This window comes from Notechis scutatus, chromosome Z (assembly GCF_049901735.1).
Source record: "Notechis scutatus isolate UNSWTSFEM ecotype Mainland chromosome Z, rNotScu1.2, whole genome shotgun sequence".
Taxonomy (NCBI): Eukaryota; Metazoa; Chordata; class Lepidosauria; order Squamata; family Elapidae; genus Notechis; species Notechis scutatus.
In genome coordinates this window covers 62,041,990-62,066,831 of record NC_142025.1, presented here as the reverse complement: position 1 = coordinate 62,066,831, position 24,842 = coordinate 62,041,990, and the positions used below count along the sequence as shown (strand labels likewise).

Here is a 24,842-nt window from a genome sequence, read left to right as displayed (position 1 = left end):
AGGGTCCAGTCAATATGAGGCAGATTGAAATCACCAAGAAGGATAAAAGGGTATGGGCAGGATGCAGCCCATGTTAGTAATGTATTTAGCTTGTTTACATGTTCGATGTCATAATCAGGTGCTCTGTAACATAGTAAGAATCGAATTGTGATATTTAAGGATAGTTCACAGATGATGGTTTCAGGAAGGGCAAGCTCCTGGGTAACTTGGATATTTTTAGATGTAAGGATTTTTATAGAATATAGCAACACCACCTCCTCGACGATTTTCACGATCTGATCGGTAAACATGATAGTCTCTTACTGTGGTAATGGAGTCGGGGAGAGATGCATTGAGCCATGTTTCACAGACAAATATAATGTCGAAGTTAGCCATATTTAGGAGGATGAGAAATTCAGGTATTTTATTCACGAGGCTTCTTGCATTGAGTAGTTTGCATTTAAGGCCGGCAGTAGTTGGAATTGAGGTAGTTGGGGGGCGTGCGTGCCTAGTCTTGGGTGATGGTGGATGGGTTGAGGTAGGGTTGTGGTTGAGGGTAAAAGCTGAGTATTGGGTTGCGTGGCTTACTTTTGATACAGTCAGCATGGTAGTCAATGTACAGGTCCTTCTCTCCATTGTCTAGACGGTTTTTGAGTTCGATGCGGAGTACACGGAGCGGGCACGTTGCTGTATGGTTAGGTCAGGGCGGCAACGGAGGTTCTTATGGTTGGTGTTGGTTTTGGCGAGTGAGTTTATAGTATAAATGAATTTACGTTTGCTTGATTCATTTTTGCAAATGACCCTGCACAAGCGTGGGGCCACAGAGCCGTCTCTATTTTTGAGCTCTCGGTCGATGCGGAAATGTCAAGTATTTCATCAGCGGAGATGGTTGATGCTTGATAATCTCTGATGATGTTTCGGACAGTTGTGATGTCATCATTGACATTGATGTCTTCTAGACCAAATAAGATGGCGTTTGGACGCTTTTCCGTTCACGCTCAACGGCTTCTCTGATGAGGATTGGGATATCAATATTTGTCTGGGTTGTGTTTATTTGTGGATTGGGTTTTGGATTGGATTGTGGTTGTTGGGTAGAGATGTGGTTTGTAGCTATTGGATGTTCAGGTTTTTGCGTTGTGTCTTTTTTTTTTCAAGGTTGGATATTCTTTCTTTTACGGCGTCCAGGGATGCTACTATGGTGTTGAGGGATGTTTTAATGGTTTCGATGGTAGGTAGGATTGTTAAAATTGTTAAAATTACTTCAAGCTTGCAAGTAGCTCTTTCTAGACAAGTAAAGAATTTCAGGCTCTTCTCCAGGACTTTCATGCTTTTTGAGAATCGTAATTCTCTTAGTCAGCAGGCTTTTTAGTAAGATGAAGAAATTAACTTCTAATGTAATAGAGCAGCTGAGGTCCAGCATTTCTCAGAGTACAGATATCAGTTACAGTATGTCAGTAATCAACAAAGGCTTGGCTTCAGGGCCGTGAAAGGCTTGGTCAAAGTTTATATTTTAAAGTGGGAAAAGCAGAGGAGGAAGAGGTTTAAACTGCTGTAGGTGAGGATCCTCATATTGACAAGGTAATCTATTCAGTATGACTTTGTTCTAATTTGCAATCTACAGTATATTCTTATTTAACCATTTAGCATAGAGGTTTTTACAAATTGCAGTCAAGCTTGAGCTTAGTATGGCATTTTAAGGATATACAATTTTGAAGCACAGCTACAGAGCTAGTGTTTAAGGAAAAGGCAAATCATTCCATTATTGGGCCATGTGTCATGATCCCACGAGTGACTGCAATTCAGTATGGGCACTCAGAAAATGGCAGCCATTTCTGGGATCACACCACACAGCTCAACAATTGTAAGTAGCCTTTTCCCCCCTAACCTAAGTTTTGAAAATCTTGTTGAGTGATGAGTGATGTAGGATGAGAAAAGTGTGGGGCTTGGTAGAGTGGGAAGCCATCCCCAATGCCTGCAGGAACCTAATAAAGACATTAGGGGAGAAGATAGGTGGGTATTCCTATGGTCAGGTGTAAAGAAAAATGATCACAGGCACTACAGTTGTTACTTTGGGACCAGTTGTAAGTAGTTTTCAGTGGGTCCACTGTAATTTTGAATGATTGCTAAGCAATTGGTTATGTTAAGGATTTACCTGTATTATTTCTTGCTGCTAGTTTTGACCATCATAAAGAGAATTAATGGTATCTATTTACTATATAGGCAAATTATGTAAGAATTGTTTCTCTTTAGATTTTATTTTAAAATGATATGGCTTCTTTTCAAAAAAAAATTTAAAATTTCTGTATGATAGATTATCACACATTATTCTGAAAAGATTATGATGGTAATTCAGTTTAATTCCTATATCAATAATTATTTCATGTACTTAGTAAAATGTTTAAATGGAATTGTGGATGCATATTTGTGGGATTGGCTTACTGACCTAAAATAAATACTTAGATCTATAAAATTTAAGATAATATAAATGTTGCTGCATAAAAGCTTAAAAATATGAGGATTTGTTTTTTAAAAAAGGTAGGAACAATTGATAAGACAAAATTGAAACATTGTTTAACTAAAATAATTGAAATGCATGGGATAATTCTATTAAACTACATGGTATACAAAATGTTTAGATTGTTTAGAAAACATAAATTTTGCAAAATGAACGTGTGGTTCCTAAACTGTGTACACCAACTGCTGATACTTTTTTCTTTGTTTCAGATTTAGGCTCTTCGATTTAAAGCAATACTGTGAGAAACTATCTGAGATTGTATAAAAGAATGGGGACCCCTGGCTCAGGAAGGAAAAGAACTCCAATGAAGGACAGATTTTCTGCAGAAGATGAAGCGCTAGGTCATATTGCCAGAGAGGTTGGTAAATTTGTTCAAAGCTAAGTGACAGGTATAGCCTGGGAATCGGTATGTTTTTGCAGTATAGGTAATTATACTTACTTGAACAATTATTAAATTGGAACTTAACACAATAGTATTTTCAGAAAACATGTAATCTTTATCGGCATGCTTAGTAATTCAAACATAAAGATTCTTGCTCTCATAATGATATGACTGCAGACCGCCCATCTAGTGCAGAGTTTCAAGTGGTTGTTATTGTATGAGTCATTTAGCAAATCTGCACAATGATATCTACTAGTTAGATTAAACAGAAAAATTTTGTGGCCCGCCAGCGGTTAGTGGAGCTGGCTGCAGACTTGGACAGTGAGGAGGTTGGAGTGGAACATAGGCCAGTCCTGGACTCTGGGGAAGGCTCTGACGAGTACTCTGCGTTAGAGGCAGAGATGTGGCCAATGCCATCTGATAGTTATCAGCTGCCTTCAGAGTCGGAGATCAGTGAGGCAGAAGAACAGCTGGAGCCTGTTCCCAGTGTGCCCATGCACAGAGCTGCTAGGAGAAGGGAACAGTTAAGGAACAAGGTTGACTCAGGAGTAAAAGCTCAGGTGTATGGTGAATGGCCCCTCCCACAGGGAATAAAGAAGAGTGAAAGGGGAATGGTGTTTGCAGGAGACAGTTCAATTCATAGATTGAAGATCTGTTCCTGACTTGCCAAGTAATTGCTGTTATAGCATGGTGTTTGGAAGATATCGCCTGGCAACTTTCCAAGCCTGATAAAGGTCTGTAGTTGTGAAATTTCATGAAAGATTGTTTGCCGGTACTTTATTGGAGAGGAATTTACTTTAACCTAAATACTGTAAAAGGGGTTTTATTGGGATGAGGAGTCTGCTTCGTGAGTTGGGGAAACCTAGGTCAGAACAAGAAAGAACTTGTCACTTTTTAGTGAAATAATTGATCCTTGTATATATAGATGAACAACCAAATATGAGACTTAAATATTTATTCATTCATTTATTCATTTATTAAATTTATTGGCTGCCCATCTTACCATAGAATAATTCTGGGCAGCTTACAGTTACATCTAAACTAAAACATAAGAGGTTAAGGACAAAAGTTAAAACCAAAGATAGATGGGGAGGATGGGGGTCGAGTAGAGGGATCTGGTTTCTGTTATTACTCAATCACCACCTCCGTTGTGCTGGGTGGGATCATTGGGTCCCAAGCTGACTGGCAAAACCTCATCTCTAGGCCCTTGTGAAAATAGAAGAGAGTTAGGGCCAACTTCACATTGGGGGACAAGATGTCCCAGAAGGCAGGAGCAAAAGCAGAGAAAGCCCTCCTCCTGGAGCCACTAGCCAGAATAATTGGGCTGACAGGACCCACAGCATTCTTCCCCTGCCAGCATGAGAGGTATGGGCCAATCCCAGTGGGGTGTGACGGCTCCTCAAGTAACTAGGATCCATGCCATCAAGAGTTTTAAAGGTCATCACCAATGCTGCCAAGCTTTTGACTAACAAACTCAACCAATTCAGCATTTTGAGACTTTCAGCTTTCTCAAAGAACTGTTTTATTGAGTATATTATTTTGGCATGGGTGAAAACAAAACCAGCTCTAAATATTTCAGTTTCAGTTATAATTAAAGAATAGATAATTCCCTCCCTCATGGTCACAGGTCACATTGTCCAATTAGGTGTTCTGGCATCTCCTTGGCAACTCCTCTCAGTCTCTGGCCAGCACCTATTGAGATGAATTTGGTTCCTATGGGATGGTCTGTTGTGTGGTCTGACATTCCAGGCTCCCCCCCCCACACACAGAGTGGCAATCTGAGAAAAAAAAGATGGCTGCCGCAGGCCTGATCCGTTTCAAAGTTGACAAACGCCTTAAATTGCACCCAGAAGCAGACTGGTAACCAATGCAGCTTACAGAGCAGTGGTGTTACTGTGGCCAATCTTGGAGCTCCCAAAATTACCCATGCTGCTACACTCTGCACCAGCTGTAGCTTCTGAATGCTCTTCAAAGGTAGCTCCATGTAGAGTGCAATACAGTAGTCCAGTCATAAGATGGCTAGGAACCGAACAACTAAGCACTGGGAATCTTGATCCAGGAAAAGCCGCAACTGGCACACAACACGGTTGTGCAAAGCATGTCATAGCTGCTACTGCCACCTGTTCTTCAAACAGAAGTCACGAGTCCAGGAAAATTCCCAAGTTGTGGACTGTGTCTTTCTAGGGCAGTGCCACCACACCCAGAATCAAAGATGACAAAGTCTCGAATCCCTACATACCCAAAGCCATTCGATATTACCATGGTTCAAAGTCTGTTGTCCCCATCCAGGTCCTCACAGCCTCCAGACACCATGAAAGAACAGCCACAGCATCACTTGGATCACCAAGAGTGGAAATATAGAATTAAGTGTCATCAATATCCAATATATGCAACAAGATGTCCATTTCTTCAGTTAATACTATCATCTAGCTCAGTGGTTCCCAAACTTTTTCAGTGCAAACTGGGCGTGGCCTAAATTGTGGGTGTGGCTTGGGGTCATGTGACTGGCTGGGCATGGTTTGGTGGTCATGTGACTGGCTGGGTGTGGCCAAGTGGTCATGTGACTGGCAAACCAAATACAAGTGGTCCTCGCTTAATGGCTGGTTGCTTAGCAAGTGTTCTAATTTATGACTGACCTCCCCAGAGCTACTTGACCTGTTTTTGGAGTTTTGACAGACAGACAGACACACACACACACACACACACACACACACACACACACAAATACACCCTTCTAACCCTGCTGGAGCAGGTGATTGGACTAGATATCTCATTCACTTTCTCCTCCCTCCCTCCCTCCCTTTCTTTTTTCTTTCTTTCTTTTTCTTTCTGTCCCTTCCTTCCTTCCTCCCCTCTTTCTTTGTCTATCCCTTTTCTTCCTTTCTCCCTTTTTCTTTCTTTCCCTTTTCTTTCTTTACTTTCTTCCTCTCTCTTTCTGTTTTCTTTCTCTTCCCCTCTCTCTATCCCTTCCCTTCCTCCTTTGCTCTTTCCTCCTAAGCTAGAAGACCCACCTGAAACTCTCTCTCTCTCTCTCTCTCTCTCTCTCTCTCTCTCTCTCTCTCTCTCTCTCTCTCTCTCTTCTCTCTCTCTTCTCTCTCTTCCAACAAGGTAGTCACCTGGCAGCGTCGCTCGTGACAAGTCTCCCAGAGTCCCAGGGACTGGGCACGATTGTTTGTTCACGCCCGGTCCTGTGTTGCCCAGAAAAGCTGGGAGGCAAGGCTTCAGGGTCCAACAAAGGGGCCACAGGCAGGACTTCCACCCCTCCCTCTTTTGGGGAAAGGACTAGGAACTTCAAGTGAGGCTGCAGCCTCGCCCATCGCAGGAGCTGTGGGAGAAGTGAGCTGCAGGAAAGGTGAACCAGCCCACCCTGACTGGCTCACCTTTCCTTCTGCCACCAGCCGCGGGAGGAAGATAAGTTTGTAGACAGTTGGGAAAGCACAAACTGCTGCGGATGGATGGAAGATCTGCTCTCGTGAGGCTTGATTCGCATCATTCTCACAGTGGCGGCCCACATTCAGCCAAAGTGCTCAGGCTGGTGGGCAGCAGAGGGAAGCGGCGGCAGGCAAGTGGTGATGCAGGAAGCATAGCATCGTGCTCTCTGGTTGCCTTCCTCTGGGCCACCAGTAAGCCAGACAAATGGGATGGGGAGGAACCTGAATTGCGCCCTGCGAGGGGCTCACTTCCAGCACACCTCTGCCACCCCCCTTGCCTCTTATCGCCCCCCTAAGTCTTCCCACTACCCCCTAGGGGGTGGTACGGCCCACTTTGGGAACTACTGATCTAGCTTTACCACAAAACTTAAGCCTATTATTGAAAATTAGATATTTATTTAGTATTGTTATTTTAAGCACACAGGTTTTTCATTCCTTCTTGTCTTCCTCCCTCCCCTTTTAATATTAACTTTTTTTCTAAAATCCTAAAGTAATTGTGGAAAAGTTGATCCCTAAACTAACTGTTTTGTATTGTATTTGGTAATGCTAGTTTTCTTAATTTCATCTGTATTTTCAATATAACAGGCAGAAGCACGCCTTGCAGCCAAACGTGCAGCCCGAGCGGAAGCAAGGGATATACGCATGAGGGAATTGGAACGCCAACAAAAAGAGGTATGTACTATTGGAAGAAAATACTATCTTGCATTTATTATATACAAATAATAGACTTCCTTTTTCTTGTAAAGCAATGTAGAAAGCTTTTAAAAGAAAATATTATTACTACAGATATTGCTCAACCTATGGATATAATGGAGCCTGCCCTCGATAATGGGAATTGTCATTAAATGAGACAGCCTCATTTGTCAACCCCCATCATCTAATCTCCCTGATGCCCTTGTTAAACAAACACATGGGATCATTAAACCAAGTATGGCATGCCTCATGACTCTGGGAGGCCCTGGGAGGCCTTTCACCCACCTGGGCCAATAAACGAGGGAGACAAGCAGCAAAAAGCTTTGCATAGCCCAAAACAGGGAAGTGGGGGAAAGACTCCAGCTAGATTAGGATTCAGCATCAAGTTCCAGTGCCAGAGAGGCTTCTAAACAAGCCGGTAGCATGGCTGATGAACCACACTTTTTGACTGGGCCTACATACTGATCAACTGGCCATTGGGAGACTGCAAATGGCCACATGCTGCAAAAGCTTGGTCCCAAAAGGGAGTCAGACAAGCAGCAAAAATCTTTCCAAAGAAGGTTTCCAAGCTTTTTGCTGTTTGTGTGACTTCCTTTAGGACCTAGCTAGGATTACTCTAAAGGGAGTCAGATAAACAGCAAAAGGTTTTGCAAGAACCCAGCTTCTGTGATGACTGGCCATTTGCTGCATGTGTTGTGCTATAGCTGGCTTAAGTTTTTGAACTGAACTTTTTCTTCAATTCCTCAATGCAGCTTGTTTGCAAACAAGCTGCAAAAAGTGTTTTTTTTTTTGTTTCCTTCCTTCCTTTTACTCTTCAACCTGGTGGTCATTCATCAAGGTAAGTAACTTACAGATTTTGTCATCATGTTTTCAGGCATGAAGAAAAATTAGCAAATGGGGTGATTAAAGAAATAGACTAGAGATTGAAGGGGAATGGCAGAGAGTTTGTTCAGAGCTGTAGAGCTTAATATAGAGCCATGCCTAGGCTACTTCTAGTTTCAGTTTCCAAACAGTTCTCATTGGCTGACTTAGTTGCTATGCCTATTCATTGGCTGACCATGTTACCATGCTCTATTCCAGTTCATGAATATACTGTAACACTCCTCCATAACTGGAATAGACATAAATTCAATTACGTTTAATATTCTTCAGATACCTGTATTTGAAGACCCACATTCACAGTTCCTTCCAAATACCTGAGAATTCCTTTTTATACCTATCCAATGCAATTGCATCAATCCCCATTTTTTAACTTTCCATTTTACTTGTTCAATTTTAGATAATGCCAATACTTCTTTGTAATTCCTTGGCTCATACCATACTTTACACACTTTAACTTCACTAGCAGAATACCTGTCAGGTGGAATCCTCTTGTTCCATCGCTCTGACCTGCGTGGCACTGACTGCTGCTTTGTGTCAACCCTCTCTTGCTTCATATCTTGTTCAGCTTCTCCTCCCTGAATGCTGACACTGTCACTAAGTGAGTTACCATCACTAAGTGGATCGCTGTCACTAAGTGAATCATTGTACAAATTTGCATCAATTCTGTTCCAATTTTGCTCTGCAAAGCTTGCAGACCTTGAAAATACTATTTTGCTCCCATCGCTAAAGCGATAACTTTTTGAGCCTGGCTCATAGCCCACAAACCTGAACTTTATAGCCTTTCTTCTAATTGCTTTTGGAATATGCACCCCCACATTGCTTCCAAACACCCTTAAATGTGCTAGAGATGGTTTTCTCCTAAAAGCACTGCATATGGAGTATAAATAGAGGAACTCCACAATCTATTTACTAAATAATTAGCAGTCAATATGGCTTCACCCCAATATAACCTGCTTAGACCAGAATCCTCTAGCAGTGAGTCCTTCATGGTTTGCAAGACTCCATTACATCTCTCAACAATACCATTCTCAGCTGCTGTGTAAGGATTTGTGTGTCTGTGTTTTATACCTAACTGTGCCAACCACTGTTGAAAACTTGTTGACATGAATTCTTAACCTCTGTCAGTTTGCAGATGACATATCTGTTGTTTATACCTTCTTTCTACAAAGCTTACCCATTGCTTAAATTTCTGTAGCACCTGTTTTACTCTTCAGTAAATAGCAGAACCCAAACCTGCTATAGTCATCTACAATGACTAGCGCGTACTTAGCTCCTCCCAAACTGGTTTGCATTGGGCCTACCAAATCTGCATTTATCAGCTGTTGTCTGCCTTTTGCTACTGTTGCTTATTGGGAATGCCTTGGGCTTTGATGTTTTGCATACTGCACAATCCAAATATGCCTTACATCCCTTTAAATTTAAACTTTCTGCAAATTGGCCCAACTTTTGAAAAACTTGGAAGCTGGCATGCCCAAGCTTTCTGTGTAAAAAATGAACACACGAATCATGTTTTGCAACATTGCCAAATATTTGTGCACATTGAACTTTTTGTCCCCGTAACATATAAAGGTTATCATGCTTTATGCCCTTTGCATAGACAATTCCATTTTTCTTTATAAGACACTGCCCATTTACAAATGTGGTCTCAAATCCTTGCTTGTCTAAACTAGAGACACTCAGCAAATTATATTCCATTTCTGGCACACATAAAACATTATTAAACCTTGTTTCCAAATATGGAATTTGCACGCTGCCTCTTCCAATGACTTTAGCCTTCTTGCCATTTATCAAGGCTACTGTGTCTCCAGCAGTTGCATCCATCCTGTAAAACAATTTAGCATTATTAATAATCATTTGGCTAGCCCCACTGTCAAATAGCCATTGATTTTTCCTGCAATCACTGACTTTTGCAACAGCAGCCTGTCCATCAGCTAATTGTCTTTCTTGCAAACTTCTTCTGTCTTACAAACAGTCCCTTTCCAAACAGTCTTTCTTTAAATGAGTCATTTCACCAGCAACGAAGCACCTCTTCTGTTGCTGGGTTGTAGTCTGATATCCCCTGCTGCTCTTCTGGTCTCTGGAAACAGCCAGTCTGTGGAATTTTCCATTCTGCTTCTTGGGCCCCCTTCTCAGGGATTTCTCCTCGTGGCTAATTAAACAAGTTTTAAGGGCTTCTAAATGTAGCTCCTGGTCTGGTTTGCATTCAAACACTGCACAATGTCCCAAGTTTCATTTAGGCTGTTCAAAACTAGCAGCACTTTCTGAGATTCAGGAATCCTCATCCCACGCTGTTCTAACTTTACAAACAAAGTTTGCATATGAACAAAATGCTGTTCCACTAAATCTCCTGGCTGCAAATGCGCTCTATATAACTTTCTTGATAATTGTACGATGTTGCATGGTGATACACTCACATGAACAGTCCTCAATTTATCCCAGACTTCCTTTGCAGTCTTTAAATCAGCTACATTGGTAAACTGATTATCTTCTAAACTTAAGATGAGCAAATGCTCTATCATGCAGCTTCAGATCTGCAGCATTCAATGGTGCCTGGGGTGGATTTTCAACAGTATTCCACAGCTCTTTATATTTTAAGAAACATTCCATCTTTGCAACCCAAATAATATAGTTCTTCTGACTCAAACGGGGTAGAGAGCTCTCTCTAATTTTTTCAGCCATCTTGCAAAGCCTCTTGCCTTGTTTCAGATTAACAGATAATCAGAGTTGGAAGGAACCTTGTAGGTCATGTAGTCCAACCCCCCGCCCAAGCAGGAGACCCTACACCATTTCTGACAAATGGTTTCTTACTTTTAAAACAGGCAGTCCCTCAGCTTTAATTACAATCAGTCTTTTTCTGGGCCCATAACCTGTTCAGAGTATTGCAGCATAAATTCAGCACCAGAAAAGTAAACACAGATGACCGAGGCTTCAATTTAACTTCTTTATAAACACATAAAATAAATTATACAATACCAGTTGTAGATTTCTCCAACATGAAGCAAACTCAAACAGAAGCAGACGTGTTACAGGTTCAGAGCAAAACAGCAACTCAACTTCAGCTTAGAAACAGACATCAGTTTCACTTTAGTTCAGCAGGCAAGCAAGACACAGCAGAGGAGAGAAGCAGTTTCATTTTCAATAGACAGATTCAGAACTTAACATAGCTTCAGAGCTGTAGAGCTTAATATAGATAGAGCCACGCCTAGGCTACTTCTATTTTCAGTTTCCAAACAATCCTCATTGGCTGACTTAGTTGCTATGCCTATTCATTGGCTGACCATGTTACCATGCTCTATTCCAGTTCATAAACTCTGACAGAGTTTAGTTTAAGTACCTAATGGGTGGGAGAGAAAGAATAACAAGTTCCCCCAACTTTTTTTCTGTTTTCTTTATTGAACACAGGGAGGAGTTAAGCAAGAAGAAGGGTTTGCTAAGTTCTCCTGAAGCTGCTGTTTTTGCACGTGGGCAGCTGGCTTCTCCAAAGTCTAGCAAGAGCTAGGAGAGATCTGCAGTCTCCTGACAACCAGCTGATCAGGGCAGAAAGCTATGAAAGCAGCTGTCGTTTTTTGCAAGGAATTGTTGGCATGCTGAAAATAGCAGCTGAGCAGACCCAGGCGCTGTGGGATACAGTGGGGTTGAATGGGAAGGGAGAGAGGCAGGAGGGTGCTGCAGCTTCCTTTTGGTCAGAAGTAAGAGCAAATGATCATGGAGGCACTATAGCAGCCATAACTTCAGAACAAGGTCATATGTAGCTTTTGGAGGGCATGTTGTAACTTCAAAAGGCCATTAAGTGACCTGTTGTATCTCAAGAACTATCTGTATAAATATATTTATAGTATATTGAATATGTTACTCTGTAGCAGAGATGTTCAGTGTTTTCAGCCTATGTTATATAAGGTACCATATATGTGTGTGTGTGTGTAAATGAATGCCTATGTATTTGTTTGTTTGTGAATAGACATACTGTACATGGCAACCCCATTGTGTGGTAAAACAGGACAAAGAGGATGTTTGTAGTGCAATAATTCGAAGTTACTATAACAGCTATAAGATTGCAATACTATAGAAGGAAGACTTCGTGCTGGAGAAATCAAAAGAAACAAAGATAGTCTGCACAAGTAGCTACTGGGAATCATGCAGAGTATGGGTTTCATGTTTCAGAATAACATTTCTATATTATAAAAATAATTTATTCTATTTTGTGCAATATGTATTCAGAATCTGGGATAATACATGAGGATTTATGGAAGTTTTAACAATCATTTCATTATTACAAATGTATTGGTATTGGTCAATTTTGTCCTTATAGTATTGAATTTAAATAATATTTAAATTGCTAGTGGAATTCTACTTTTCTAGACAGTATTGCAAAATAATCTATATTTTGTAAGCAGAATTATGAAAGCTGACATAAATTAAGTTAATAATTAATTAATTAAATTAGTAATAAATTACTAAAGTATTACCCTTTAAAAACCAGATTTTCTACCTTTTTGTAGCTTTCTCAGCGTTCTTATGATAGAAAATGGGGACATATCCAGAGATGGATGGTAGGCCATGATTGCGTGTTTTGTGGTGCTTTTGTCTTGGAAAACTAATCTGATTGTGGTGTTTTATTTCCTAATATTTTAATATATGAAATTTCATAAAAAATAATGTGTCATGGTGAAAACATTTTAAATGTATAACTATATGTACATGAGAAATACATAAAATGCAGATTAATACAAATATCAATATAGGAGAATTATCATAATTTGCCTACGTTTCCTGCTTAAATCTTAGAATTATAAGGGCATATATCAGAAAAATGCATTGCCAAAACTATTATTTAGGGTTGTTGGATCATGTCCAAAATTATATATCTCATTTCAGTATGGGATAAATAGAGGAAATGACTACATTACCACACATCTGTCTTGTGTAAACTTAATTAAGACAAAATAAGCCTGATTTTCCTGTGGTTACTCTTTATTTAGAGAATGATTTCAAACATTACAATTTCTCAGTATTACATACAAGTTAAATTATATTGTATGTTTATAGAGCCTTCTAAGATATGAAAAACTGTGCTTTAAAGACTATAATAAGTGGACGGAATGTCAAATGACCCAAAGTGAAGACATATTTTATGTGGCCTAATAAATGGATCAATGGGATTCTTTAACAGAAAATGATATATGAGTAATTACGTTAAATGATATAGTTTACTTTCACCTATACCCTTTGTAATTTCACTCTGAATTTTAATAATAAATGTACTTAGTTTTTATCGTATTTTATTTTCATTTTTATATTCAAAAGTAATATTCCTCGAGAAGAGGAGTCACACATAGGTAGAATAAATATTCTAAATTATAAAGTATCTGATATTTATACTGTATATATCATAAGATTATATGGGATAAATATATTGTTTATACTATATGATGTAAATAATAATGGGCTTCTAGTACTATTTAGCTTTTAGTTTTCTAGTTTTATTGCGTCACAGTTTTAACTTATAGCTGTATTTTTCAGGCATCAGTATATATGTAAGAGTATTTTCTTACTATTTATATAGCAAGTATATGAGATAGATGTAAATGGGGAAAGGCAGATTGCAGCCTTCTGAGTCTATTGTGATTATGATAATGAAAAATGAAACTTCTTTGTATTCTAAGTGGGAAACACATGTATAAGGCATGAAATATTTCACAGTTAAAAAAGTAACAACCATCCCTTATTAGGTTATCTTAAAATCTACTTCTCCTATAGCCTATTTCAAGGGTGTCAAATTCGATTTTATTGATGGCTGCATCAGGATCATGTTTGACCTTGGGGGGCTGGCATGGGCGTGGGCAGGGTGGGCATGGCCAGCTCAACATCACTCATGTCAGGGGCACCACTGGTGGCCAAGTACTAAGGCAGTACTTCTCTCTGACACTCCCTCACTCTCATTATAACCCTTCCTTCCTTCCTTCCTTCCTTCCTTCCTTCCTTCCTTCCTTCCTTCCTTCCTTCCTTCCTTCCTTCCTTCCTTCCTTCCTTCCTTCCTTCCTTCCTTCCTTCCTTCCTTTTCTTCTTTCTCCTTCCTTCTTCATTCTCCTCTCTTCTTCCTTCCACTCTTTCCTTATTTTTCTTTCCTTGCTCTCTTCCTTTTTCTTTGTCTTTCCCTTTTTCCCTTTTTCTTTGTCTTTCCTCTTTCCCTTTCTCCATTCCTGTCCCTTCTTGCATGCACAAATGCAAAAGGGGAAACATTTCTCCTTTTGTTTTGTTTTTGGTTCATTTTGCTAGCAGCTATCCCTCTGCAAGTGAAAACGGAGCTCAGGGGACCACCTGCATTCCTCCCAGGTGCCATTTTGGGTCGCCAGAGCCTCCTGCAGCCCTCTGCCAGCAAAAAACTGAGCTCAGGGGGTTCTCCTGGGCTCTGTTTAAAGCTACAATGAAAAAGAGGCAGGCAGGATGCCATCATGGCTGATAACGGGGCCCAGGAGGCCCTCTCGAGCTCCCATTTTCACTGGCAGAGGTACTGCAGGCCGGTCCTTTGCTAAGTTTTCAGGGCAGCCCCAGGGGCCAGATCTAAGCACCCCATGGGCCAGATCCAGCCCATAGGCCTTGCGTTTGACACCCCAGCCTATTTAATGAAAAGTGGCTTATTCCTGATTTGACTCAAATCCAGCATATTTTAATCTAACAAGTGTACATGTCAGTGTTCCAAATAATGCACCCATAGAAAGCAGAACTCCAAGGCAGGTAGATTCCTCAAGGAACAATTTATTGGATACATCATATTGGCACAACTGGTGAAAACCAACTCTGAAAGTTCCCATGGTTTTCACCAGATTAAAAAGTGAAAGTTTCCACTTTTCCCAAGTCATCAGCCACATTGTGCAATAGAGGTGCTGGCCAGATGCTTGGTTACTCTACTCCTCCTCTCTGCAGTCACTTGTTGGAATGTCCTTGATTCCCACAGGAAAACTTTTTGTTTTGACTACAAACCACCAGCTATCTATTTCCCCCCTCCCTGTACCACCTTCTTCCTTGTGGTAACCCTGAAGCATCCAAGATAGCTTCAGCCAGGTTTGCTTCAGGGTTGATAATACATACATATTTTACTGCTGTTCCTTAATTATAGTTCTAAGATAAAGAGCCTTTATAAAGATAAATAATTTTATGCTTGAAAATTACTATCCAGGGCATATACCAGAGGAATGCATGCCAAAATTATTATTTATATTTAAATAAAATTATATATAATGTTTCCCATAAATAGCATCCTTCTGATGCATTAAAAATTACAATTTGATAACAATTTAGGAAGATTTGTAAGTTATACTCAAAACTTTCATGAGCTGAAAATTATATGCTTCTAATCTCTATTTTATTATAGATCAAGTTATAAATATATAGTGTAGACATTTTAAAATGTCAAAATTCATGTTAATTTTTGAGCCATGTTTTATTCCTTGGAGATAGCTATCAAACTTTGTAATCCATGTATGTTTTCATTAGCCACTTATCTACACCTATGTAATGTAATATTTATTTTCATCCGTTCATATAGCCCAGCATAATACAAATTAGATTGGCTAATGTAATGCTTTAATTAAAATATTTTTATTAATCAAATTTTTGCAGATGCATTATTACTACAAGGGATAATAAAATATAAAAAGCTAAAAACATTTTAAAAGAGAAATAGCTTAATTCTCTAATGGAAAATGTGACACATGTACTTAATTGAACAAATATGCCTTTTTAAGTTTGACCAATGTTTTGATTTTTTTAAAATAGTGCATGCTTAATTTATAAATTTAAAACATTACAGAAGCAATTAAATTAAAATTAATCTGTTGGGTTGTTGTTATATTGAAAAATAATTAGATAAAGTAATGTAAATTGAAGCTTGTAATGCTTATTTGTATGAAAATTAGCTTCCATCATTTTAGTAATCTCTTAAAATCTCTCATTTTAAAATATTTTCTTAGGAAAATTCTGAGAAGGCTAGCCATTCAGTCCAGTCCAGCTGGCAGTCATACCTGGTTTGTACTAAAGCTAGATTTATTTTAAGCATAAATTCAGTCTTTATCTGTTTCGATTTTAACTTTTTATGAAGGTTGCTTCATTATTTATTTAATTTTTTTAATTAGGGAGCAGGTGATTTGGTATCCTCTCAAAACACCGGTAGTCACAGGGTTAGTATTTAAAATTTATTTCAATAAAATTAATGTGGTATTTTTTTACTAATATAGTTTAGAATTTGACTTTGCTATGAGATTATTAATAAGTTTGTATGCAAGTTATAATGCAACACAGAATTGAATATAGAATGAATTTTTTGAACATTTCAAAGATTCTTTAAATAGAAAAATGTAATTTCTTAGAATAAATTTAAGAATTTTTTTATGGACGTGGATTAAAATACATAATGATGTTATTTCTTGGTTAAGCTAAATATTTTCTGAATTCAAGATTTTGTCAGCACAGTATTTATCTTGCATGGTTTTTAAATCTCCATGGTTTATCTAATGAGCTGCAGTTTGAAGTGGAATTCAAATTCAAGAGTGAAATATTGCTTAAAGTTAATTTTAGTTAGCTTAAATGTTGTTCTGTAGTTAAAGAATATCAAATAAATTAAGAGGAGGGGATAAGTTAATGAAGTATTCTCATTTTTAATAATAAAAATATGAATTATTATAACTACACTGGTGTCTTGCATTGTAATTCACATTTTACATTAAACATAATGTGATATGTTTAGTTTTGTCTTAGAATATTGTGTGAACCGATCATTGTGGTTTGTCAACTATAACTACAACTTAATATGTTTGAACCAATTACATTGGTCAACAATCATGGATATTCACACCATGGTTTGGCTTAATGTGCAAACTAGAATTTTGCAAAATATATTAACATGAATAAACTGTGTGTATGCCTGTGAAAACAAACTCCTTTGGGGCTTTGCATACACACAGAGATAGTACTGAATCTTACTAGTGAATTTGTAATCCTTTAATAAGAAAAGAAAAACACTCTGGTCCAAAGGGTTCCCCATGAAAATATTTATGAATTGGAAAGTGAATTGTAATTTTTAATTAAGAGTTTTGGGGTAAATTAAAATAGTATATTGTTGTAGTAGATGATAGAGGAAGTAATTCTGTATTCATTTTCTTATAATTAATTCCTTTTGAACATTGAAAACAATTCTCAATACATTTTCCAGATGTTGGAGTTCCTTATAAAAGACCATGCTGTGAAGGCCTAATGAGAATAGAAGTTTAAAAAAACCTTTCTTCTATAAGATATAAAACTGTATGCAAGGTTAATATATTAATTTAAAGCAAGTTAGTTTTGACAATAACTCCTATAGCAGAAAGGTGGGGAACTCACTAGTAGTTGTAGCTGTCAAAAGCAAACATTGGAAACATCAAGATGTAAGGAATTTGATTATCTGTATTCACATGTGGCCCTTAAAAGCTTAGGTGGTACATGCTTTTAAAACAAAAAAAAAACAAATATGTTATTCAATTAAATCATTTCATAATTTCCAGCTAAAGATATAAGGAGCTGCATATGTCCTTTACATTTACTCTTCTCAGCAAATTAAGTGATTATCCTTAAATCGTTTCCTTTCATCCCACCTGGCATTCCACTTCTCTGGGCAGTCAGCTGGTTCAAGTTTAGGCCACATTGAAAGTTTAGGAAATTGGTACAAGTCTAAATAGAGAAATCCAACAGCAGCTCTTCCTGTTGTCCTTAGCTTTCCCTCTGTCATCAGCTTCTGTCCATCATCACAATCATCCTTCTACTACAGCCACCCCTTCATCAAAGTCTGAAAATACTTCTCTACTGATGAGCTTGATTTTCAAGGAGCTAGATATTTTCTTTTCACCACATAAATGTTGTAATATTAATTTGTTTAAACTTCCAAAGAAAAGATTAGTATAGAAATTCATTATGTTGGTAAATATGATGGGAATTAAAATGATGAGAATTGAAATCATGAACATAATGCTTTAAGTTAATATAAAACTGTTATAAAAGATTGTTTAGAACTACAAGGAATAAAATTTACCAAAACCATTTTGTTCTGTAATGAAATCAACCTTTGAGGTTCATAATTTTTCATAACTTTGTTCTTAAGAGCCTTTCCTTAGATGTCAGTGGGCCCCACAGGAATAGACCAAGTAATCTCAGGAAAAGAGATCTAATGGTTTGTATTCCAGATCAGCATGATGTGGTTTGGTCATATAACACTTTGTTATGCACTAATAATAATGGCATATTTAATAAAATTTTCATTGTGTGAACTGTGTGCACATGAGAGAGATAAAAAACAATTTAAAATTACTGACTTTAAAACCACTGGTTATTGCATGACATACAGAGATATTGATTAATGTAACAAAGTCAGTAAAAAGTGACATGGAAATAGTATAGATTAAATTTTTGCTCATATACAATGCTGTGTTGGAAATATTCGTGTCCATAAAATATCTATAAAGTTTAATTGTGCGCATATAAACTATACATATGAAAATAGACTATTTCTAATGAATTGTAGGTGGTTACATCTCCTTCCCCAGGGTGCCTACACTTGTGCGCATGTCCATGTGCAAACACGCACATACAGAGACATGCATCCCATACCTTCTATTCTGCCCTTGCTGCCCTTGCACAAATACAAGCACTCTGTATCCACTTTCCCTGCCTTCCTGCAGCTACACACATGCATATGCCCCATGTCCTTATTCCCAGGCCTCCAAGCATGCACGCGCACACACACACACACACACACACACACACTGCATCCCATGCTGTCCTTTGTGGGTCTCCTTGCACTTACATCCAGTCTATGCCCTCTTTTCCAGCCCCCCTGCACTCCATACACACATTCATCCATTAGCAGCTTCCTCTCTGAACACATACACAGGCATGCACCATGGTTCCTCTTTCCCATGCTTCCCTGTACTTGAATGCAGACACCCTTCATACTCTTTTCCTACCTTCTTGAGCTGGCATACACAGGGATGCATCCCACACTTTCTTTCTGTCCTTCCCAGCACTCACACCCCAGCACCCTCCTTCCAGGCCTTTCTGTGCTTGAATGAACTCCACACACTGGATCTCTTCACCCATCACCCCCTACCTGGCTTCTGTCACCTTCCTGTGGCACTCCTGCACTTTTTCCCCTGGTAGCTCCTCTGTTTCTTGCTTATATATACCGTATATACTCGAGTATAAATCGACCCGAATATAAGCCGAGGCACCTAATTTTACACAAAAAACTGGGAAAACTTATTGACTCGAGTATAAGCCGAGGGTGGGAAATGCAGCAGCTACTGGTAAATTTCAAAAATAAAAATAATTAATTTGGGAAGCGATCTCACTATCATGAAAGGTTTAATTGATTCACTAACCCAAAAGAAGAAGATGATGATGACAGCGGGAGGCAGGAGTCACTCTCTTCCCTCCCCTCGGAGGCCCCTGAGTCAGGAGTCACTACCGCCGCGCGCCCCAGTCCCGCCGCCTCGGGAAGGAAAGGCAAAGCGCTTTTGCCTTTCCCTTCCCGGCTGGTTGTTGGGAGTCGCTGCGCCGCGGCCGCGACTCCACACCATTTTTTTTTTCAGAGGGAATCTGACTCGAGTATAAGCTGAGGGGGATTTTTTCAGCACAAAAAATGGGCTGAAAAACTAGGCTTATACTCGAGTATATACAGTAATTTAAGTTACAATATCACATTACAATGAATAGAAAAATTAAATTTCTAAATTGCTTTGAAATATTTTAGAGTCATTCAATCAGAATTGTTTCTTCAAAGCTGTACATCCAATATGAAATTGTGGATATGTATTTTAATAAAATTCATTAGCAAATATAATGAGGGTTGGCATGCTTTTCTGCATATGTTTTGTGCAAATCATTTCTACCAAGATTTTCCTATCATGAGCTATCTTGATAAGCACCTATAATTTCTGAAAACTTACAGCTTTAAATGTCAACTATTAAATGTTTGTCGGTATCTTATCATTGTTATTGTTAGTTATTATTTTACCCAAAGGAAAAATACATTTTTTTCATTATGTTAATTAACATAATTTATTATGTTAATTGATTTGATCTTAATTAATTTGATTTGATCTTAATTTTGCTTATAAATATTTTTTCAGATGGCAATGTTATAATTTAAAATTCTTTACATGGATAACACTTATGTTGATAATTATTGATGTGGATGATAATTACAATATGTTCATAATTGTAACTTTTATAATTTTTACAGAGCCATATTTACAGTGATTCTTATGGTGGGAAGAAGTCTTCTAGCTCTCGTAAAGATCTGTTGGTTAGTGTTCTCAATTGGGAATTGTTATAAAATCTTTTCATATTTTTTACATAATGTATCCTATGTTTGCTTTATTAACTTATCTCAATAAAAGATAATTAACTTTAAAAACAGGAATAATCTGTAAGTCATCATATAACCTAGGGCTGTGCAGTGATTTTGGAACTAAAGATGAAAAGAATTGAGTCAATATAAACATGGTACCTATAGTGACTATATAGAACTTATCAAAATATTAATACATATGTATGATGCTAATGATATTCTGAATCCTGACATAAAGCTTTTTGGAAGCCAGGATAGTTCCTTTAAAACCAATGTACCTTTAAAATTAGTGTTTTCTTTTTCTCTTAAACCCATATTTGGTGGTAGCTACAACTATTGTATTCAAAGATAAATGAATTGTAGTAGATAGATGGGAAGTTCCAGGACATAAATTATTGGTTATAACTATTTAACCAGCCTAAGCGGGTAAAGCATATACAGTCCACAAAGTAAAAATATCTAGAACTCCAAATCCTTTTAAGAAAGATGAAAGTAGGAAAAGTCTCAAGCTGTGCTACTTCAGATGAAATATGATTACATCCTAGTTCTCAAGTTGGAAACCATATATCCACGGGTTTTCTAGTTATTGATTCTCTTCCAACTCATTAATGTTCAGTCCTACATTTAGTAATAGTTGTTTTATTTATTATGTGCTTGTTCCCTTTAATCTATAATTTTAGTTTTAATTTTAAGAATTTATATAGAATTTAGTGCTATAGCAATTAGACTTACATACTGCTTCACGGTGCTTTACAGCCCTCTCTAAACAGTTTACAGAGTCAGCATATTGCCCTCAACAATCTGGGTCCTCATATTACGGACCTTGGAAGGATGGAAGTCTGAGTTAACCTTGAGCTGTTCAGGATCGAACTCTTAGAGTGAGCAGTGAGTTAGTCTGCAGTACTGCAATCTAACTGCTGCGCCACCATGGTTCTTTTAATAGTTAGCAAACCTAACTTTTAGTTCTCTTTTATCACTTATGAATTTCAATGGAGTTATTGAAATAGATGTAATTTTCCTTGTTTGAATTTTATGCTTTTCTATAAAAGACGCACTTTGAGGAAAATTAAAATGTTGAAACTATTATTGATCCTGGTAAAATTTTGACTTCTCCACTTCAGCTTTGTTGCCTTGATTCTAATAAGTGATTGCTTGTGTGAGTTTTTTTGAGAAATGTTTTAGATTGTTGAAGTTGAATCATGAAAATAAATGTTGCTTCTCATTGTATATTATATCATTGAAATTTTCTTTATTAAGCCTCTCAGTAGTGTTTGACATTCCACCAGAGAACAGTTTATATAAGGGGAAATATTTGACTAGGTTATATCTGTTATAACCTCAGTGAATTATTGCAATGAAGCTTAAATACCCTGATATTTTAAAGAACATTAGTGAATAGTTTCAGAACTTTTAAGTTTCTGGAACTTTGTTGTTTGCATGTGGTAATTGATTAAATCTGAGAAGTTATCTATATAGCAAAATGAATAGCAATTTTCTCAAATCTTCCAACTACTATAGTAAATATAATTTATTACATTGTGAAATTAGCATACATGGTATATTTGTCACAGTTTCAGGATACTGTATAATAGGGAAGTATTATCTTGTTAAGTGGACATATAACCAAATAATCTTGCCAGGCTTGTAAAAAAGTAGACAGAAAGTTTGAGCTTTTACATGAAACATAGCATTATCATGTAATACAATGCCTTCAGCTGAATCAACTGAAATTGTTTACTGTACTAAAGCACTTTGGAGCCTTATAATATATTTTGAATACTAAAGGTAATATTATTTGCAGCTCATTATGAGTTTGTGTTTGAATATCTTTTATACTCTTGTCATTTTTTTAAACAGAGTGGATTTTATCACGACCAGCGAAATTATAGCAGTCTTAGACATAGCAAAGTACTTCCTTCTTATCAACCTCGGGTTTGTTTTTTGTTTTTGTTTTTTAATGAATTATTTTGTTGAATAGATTTTTTTTCTTCAGTAAAGCATAACAGCATGAGAATTAGCACAAAAGCTTTGCTTTATTTCAATGTCATTTGAATTAATAATTGCTCAAGGATCCAGTGAATGTTTTTTTTTTTTTTTGACTCTATATTAGTTGATGCAGCATGAATCAAGTTAGAAGTAGAAATAGAGCTAGGTTCAGGAATTTAGATTTCTTTTCACTTTTTGTCATGCAACTTCCTCATTTGCCATTATGTTGTTAATAAATCTAACACATTTTAGTATTATAGGCAATTATTCTAAAGAGATTTGTTCTAAAAAATAGGGCCAGTGCAGGCTTATGGTAGCATTTTTTATTAAATATCTAATGGAATGTTTAAGCTATTATTGCTAGCTTTGGACTGTGTGTGCATTCTTTCTGTTCTACCATTTTGTGACAGTGCTCTCACACTGTTCCTTATCTGCATGTTTGATGAACAATATGCATCATTTATACAGCATTCAGTATAATTCAGTGCCTTATTCTTCTCACAGTCATCATCTCTATACAATGAACCTCTGGCAACCACTAAGAATTACGGGGTTAGTAAAATGTAATATGATATATAATGTTTAAGTATTGTAATATTTATGTATACTGGAAATCTAAAAAAAGTACTCTGTTCTATAGGCTTCTCCAGATGTAAACACTGGTTTGATAAGAAGTACCAGTTTGGTTCGTATGTAGATCTGCATGGTGACTTTAGTCTGCTTTCTGAGCATACTGTTCCCGGAGAGCATTGTATATCGTTATTTTGTAAATATTTAGCTTAAGTTTGCAAAAAATATAAGAATGGAGGATATCAGGAAACTATCTTGAGAAGAAACAAAGTGTATGTAAACTGTGGGCTCTTAAATCTGTAGAGATTTTCTTAAACAAATAAATAACTGCACTTAACAACTTAGTCAAAAAAGATCATAAAATGGGAATAAAACTCACTTAACAACTGTCTCATTTAGAAACAGAAATTTGGGGCTCAATTGTGATTGTAAGTTGAGAACTAACTGTAATCTGTGTCTGCATGCTGGTAATGCATCGAAAAAGAAACTAAAAGATTACTCTTTTTCTGTTTTTATAAGATCTGAGCTACTGATATAATTCCCCCTACCTCATCAGTATATCTGTTTACCTGTTTAAGTTGTCCTTTCCCATTTCACTGTTCTCCAGCTAAATGAAATAAGACGCATTATGTTATATAACTGTTCGTCCATGTTGTATCAGAAAGTACTTACGGGTTTATTCTGTATTTTTATATAACAACAAACACTATTTTTCTATTCCCTAGGCATCATTATATGATGATGGATTGTATAAATCATACAGTAATCGTACTGTAAGTCTATAGGAACTTCATTTTATATATTTGGCATGTATATGTGAAAATAAACAGCTGAAAATGTATTTCACAACATTTGTTTTTTAGCCTTCAGAATATAGTTATTACTCTTCAAGACCGAGTTCAGCACGAAGTAGTCCAGTGGTGAGATGTCTCTGCATGTCTTAAAGACTTCTATTTTTATGGATAACTTTGACATTAAATAGATCATTACTAATTTGCATTATTGATAATGTAAATGTAGAGTTGTGGCTGTCATTCTGGGAATCTCCACTTTTTCAATTATGTATTTTGAAAGAAGAATATTAAGTATTCTTAGCAAGAAATGTAAACTATAGTTGAAAGAATGTAGTCATCTAAAATCATTTTAAAAAATTTATATTTAAAAATGAACATTTTGCATGCTTATCATATTTTATTTGTCTGTAGCTAATGGTAAGCAGAGAGGGTACTTAAGGTTTTCAGTTAAGCTTCCTTTCATATTCACTTTCTAATTTTATATGCCTATTGTATAAGGAACTAACATAATAAAACTTCCACTAGTATTCCATTTGATAAAAGCTCAGTTGTTCACTATTGCAAATTAACGCTATGGATATGATTTGGTCCTATGATAATAGATAGCTTTCATTATACAGGGAAATTGTATTTGTTGCATGTATTTGTTTAGGATGTGGACTCTGCAAAAATAGATTCAAGGATCCAAAATTGTCCATTTCTCTATAGGATAGAATAGAGACCTACTTTCTTTCTTTTCCTTTAGCTGGATGTAGGTTTTATGCCACTTAAGTATTAGGAATGAAAGAACTGAGAGGTTTTATATTCTATCTAGCCAGGCAGAGTATATACTATACCAAATTGAATGCTGATTATTTGTAATCTCACATAGAGTTGTCAAGTTAGAAAAAACAGCTTGAGTGTAAGGAATAAATTTGAAAATGGGACTATATAGATAGTGGTAGTTTAATCAAGCCAATTATATCTTCAGATTAGAAAATTATTTTACATAAATACTAGTTTGAAACACTGTTAAGACACTGAAGTGAAAACTTCTAGGTTATCTTGACTCTGTGAAGTCTACCTCTCTCACATCAGAATCCAGCATTATAAAAGTTCTTCACCACAGTGCATTGGTTTATTTATTATCCAGTTAATCCTTAATATAGTAGAAAGTTCTTAATATCGATTTAGATAAATATGTACTGTACATAATAACTTAGTTAATTATTTATTTCCAACTCTTATAGTTTAC

At 37.0% G+C, this 24,842-nt stretch overlaps 1 protein-coding gene across 50 annotated transcripts in view; it reads left to right on the top strand.

Moving 5' to 3' along the window:
• The window catches only part of LRRFIP2 (LRR binding FLII interacting protein 2), a 96,449-nt gene that overhangs the window by 14,140 nt on the left and 57,467 nt on the right, over positions 1–24,842 (top strand). For 13 of the 50 annotated variants that reach the window (XM_087948005.1, XM_087948040.1, XM_026679518.2 and 10 more), the window contains 12 exons: positions 2,704–2,852; positions 6,893–6,979; positions 12,382–12,432; positions 15,853–15,906; positions 16,015–16,059; positions 18,012–18,080; positions 20,151–20,213; positions 22,116–22,190; positions 22,749–22,796; positions 22,885–22,929; positions 23,540–23,587; positions 23,678–23,734. In XM_087948005.1, the coding sequence (XP_087804131.1) occupies positions 2,763–2,852; positions 6,893–6,979; positions 12,382–12,432; positions 15,853–15,906; positions 16,015–16,059; positions 18,012–18,080; positions 20,151–20,213; positions 22,116–22,190; positions 22,749–22,796; positions 22,885–22,929; positions 23,540–23,587; positions 23,678–23,734 (732 nt within the window). In that variant the 5' untranslated portion in view covers positions 2,704–2,762. The remainder of the gene's footprint in view (positions 1–2,703; positions 2,853–6,892; positions 6,980–12,381; positions 12,433–15,852; positions 15,907–16,014; positions 16,060–18,011; positions 18,081–20,150; positions 20,214–22,115; positions 22,191–22,748; positions 22,797–22,884; positions 22,930–23,539; positions 23,588–23,677; positions 23,735–24,842) is intronic. The other 37 variants (XM_026679523.2, XM_026679522.2, XM_026679521.2 and 34 more) reach the window with 23 other exon arrangements.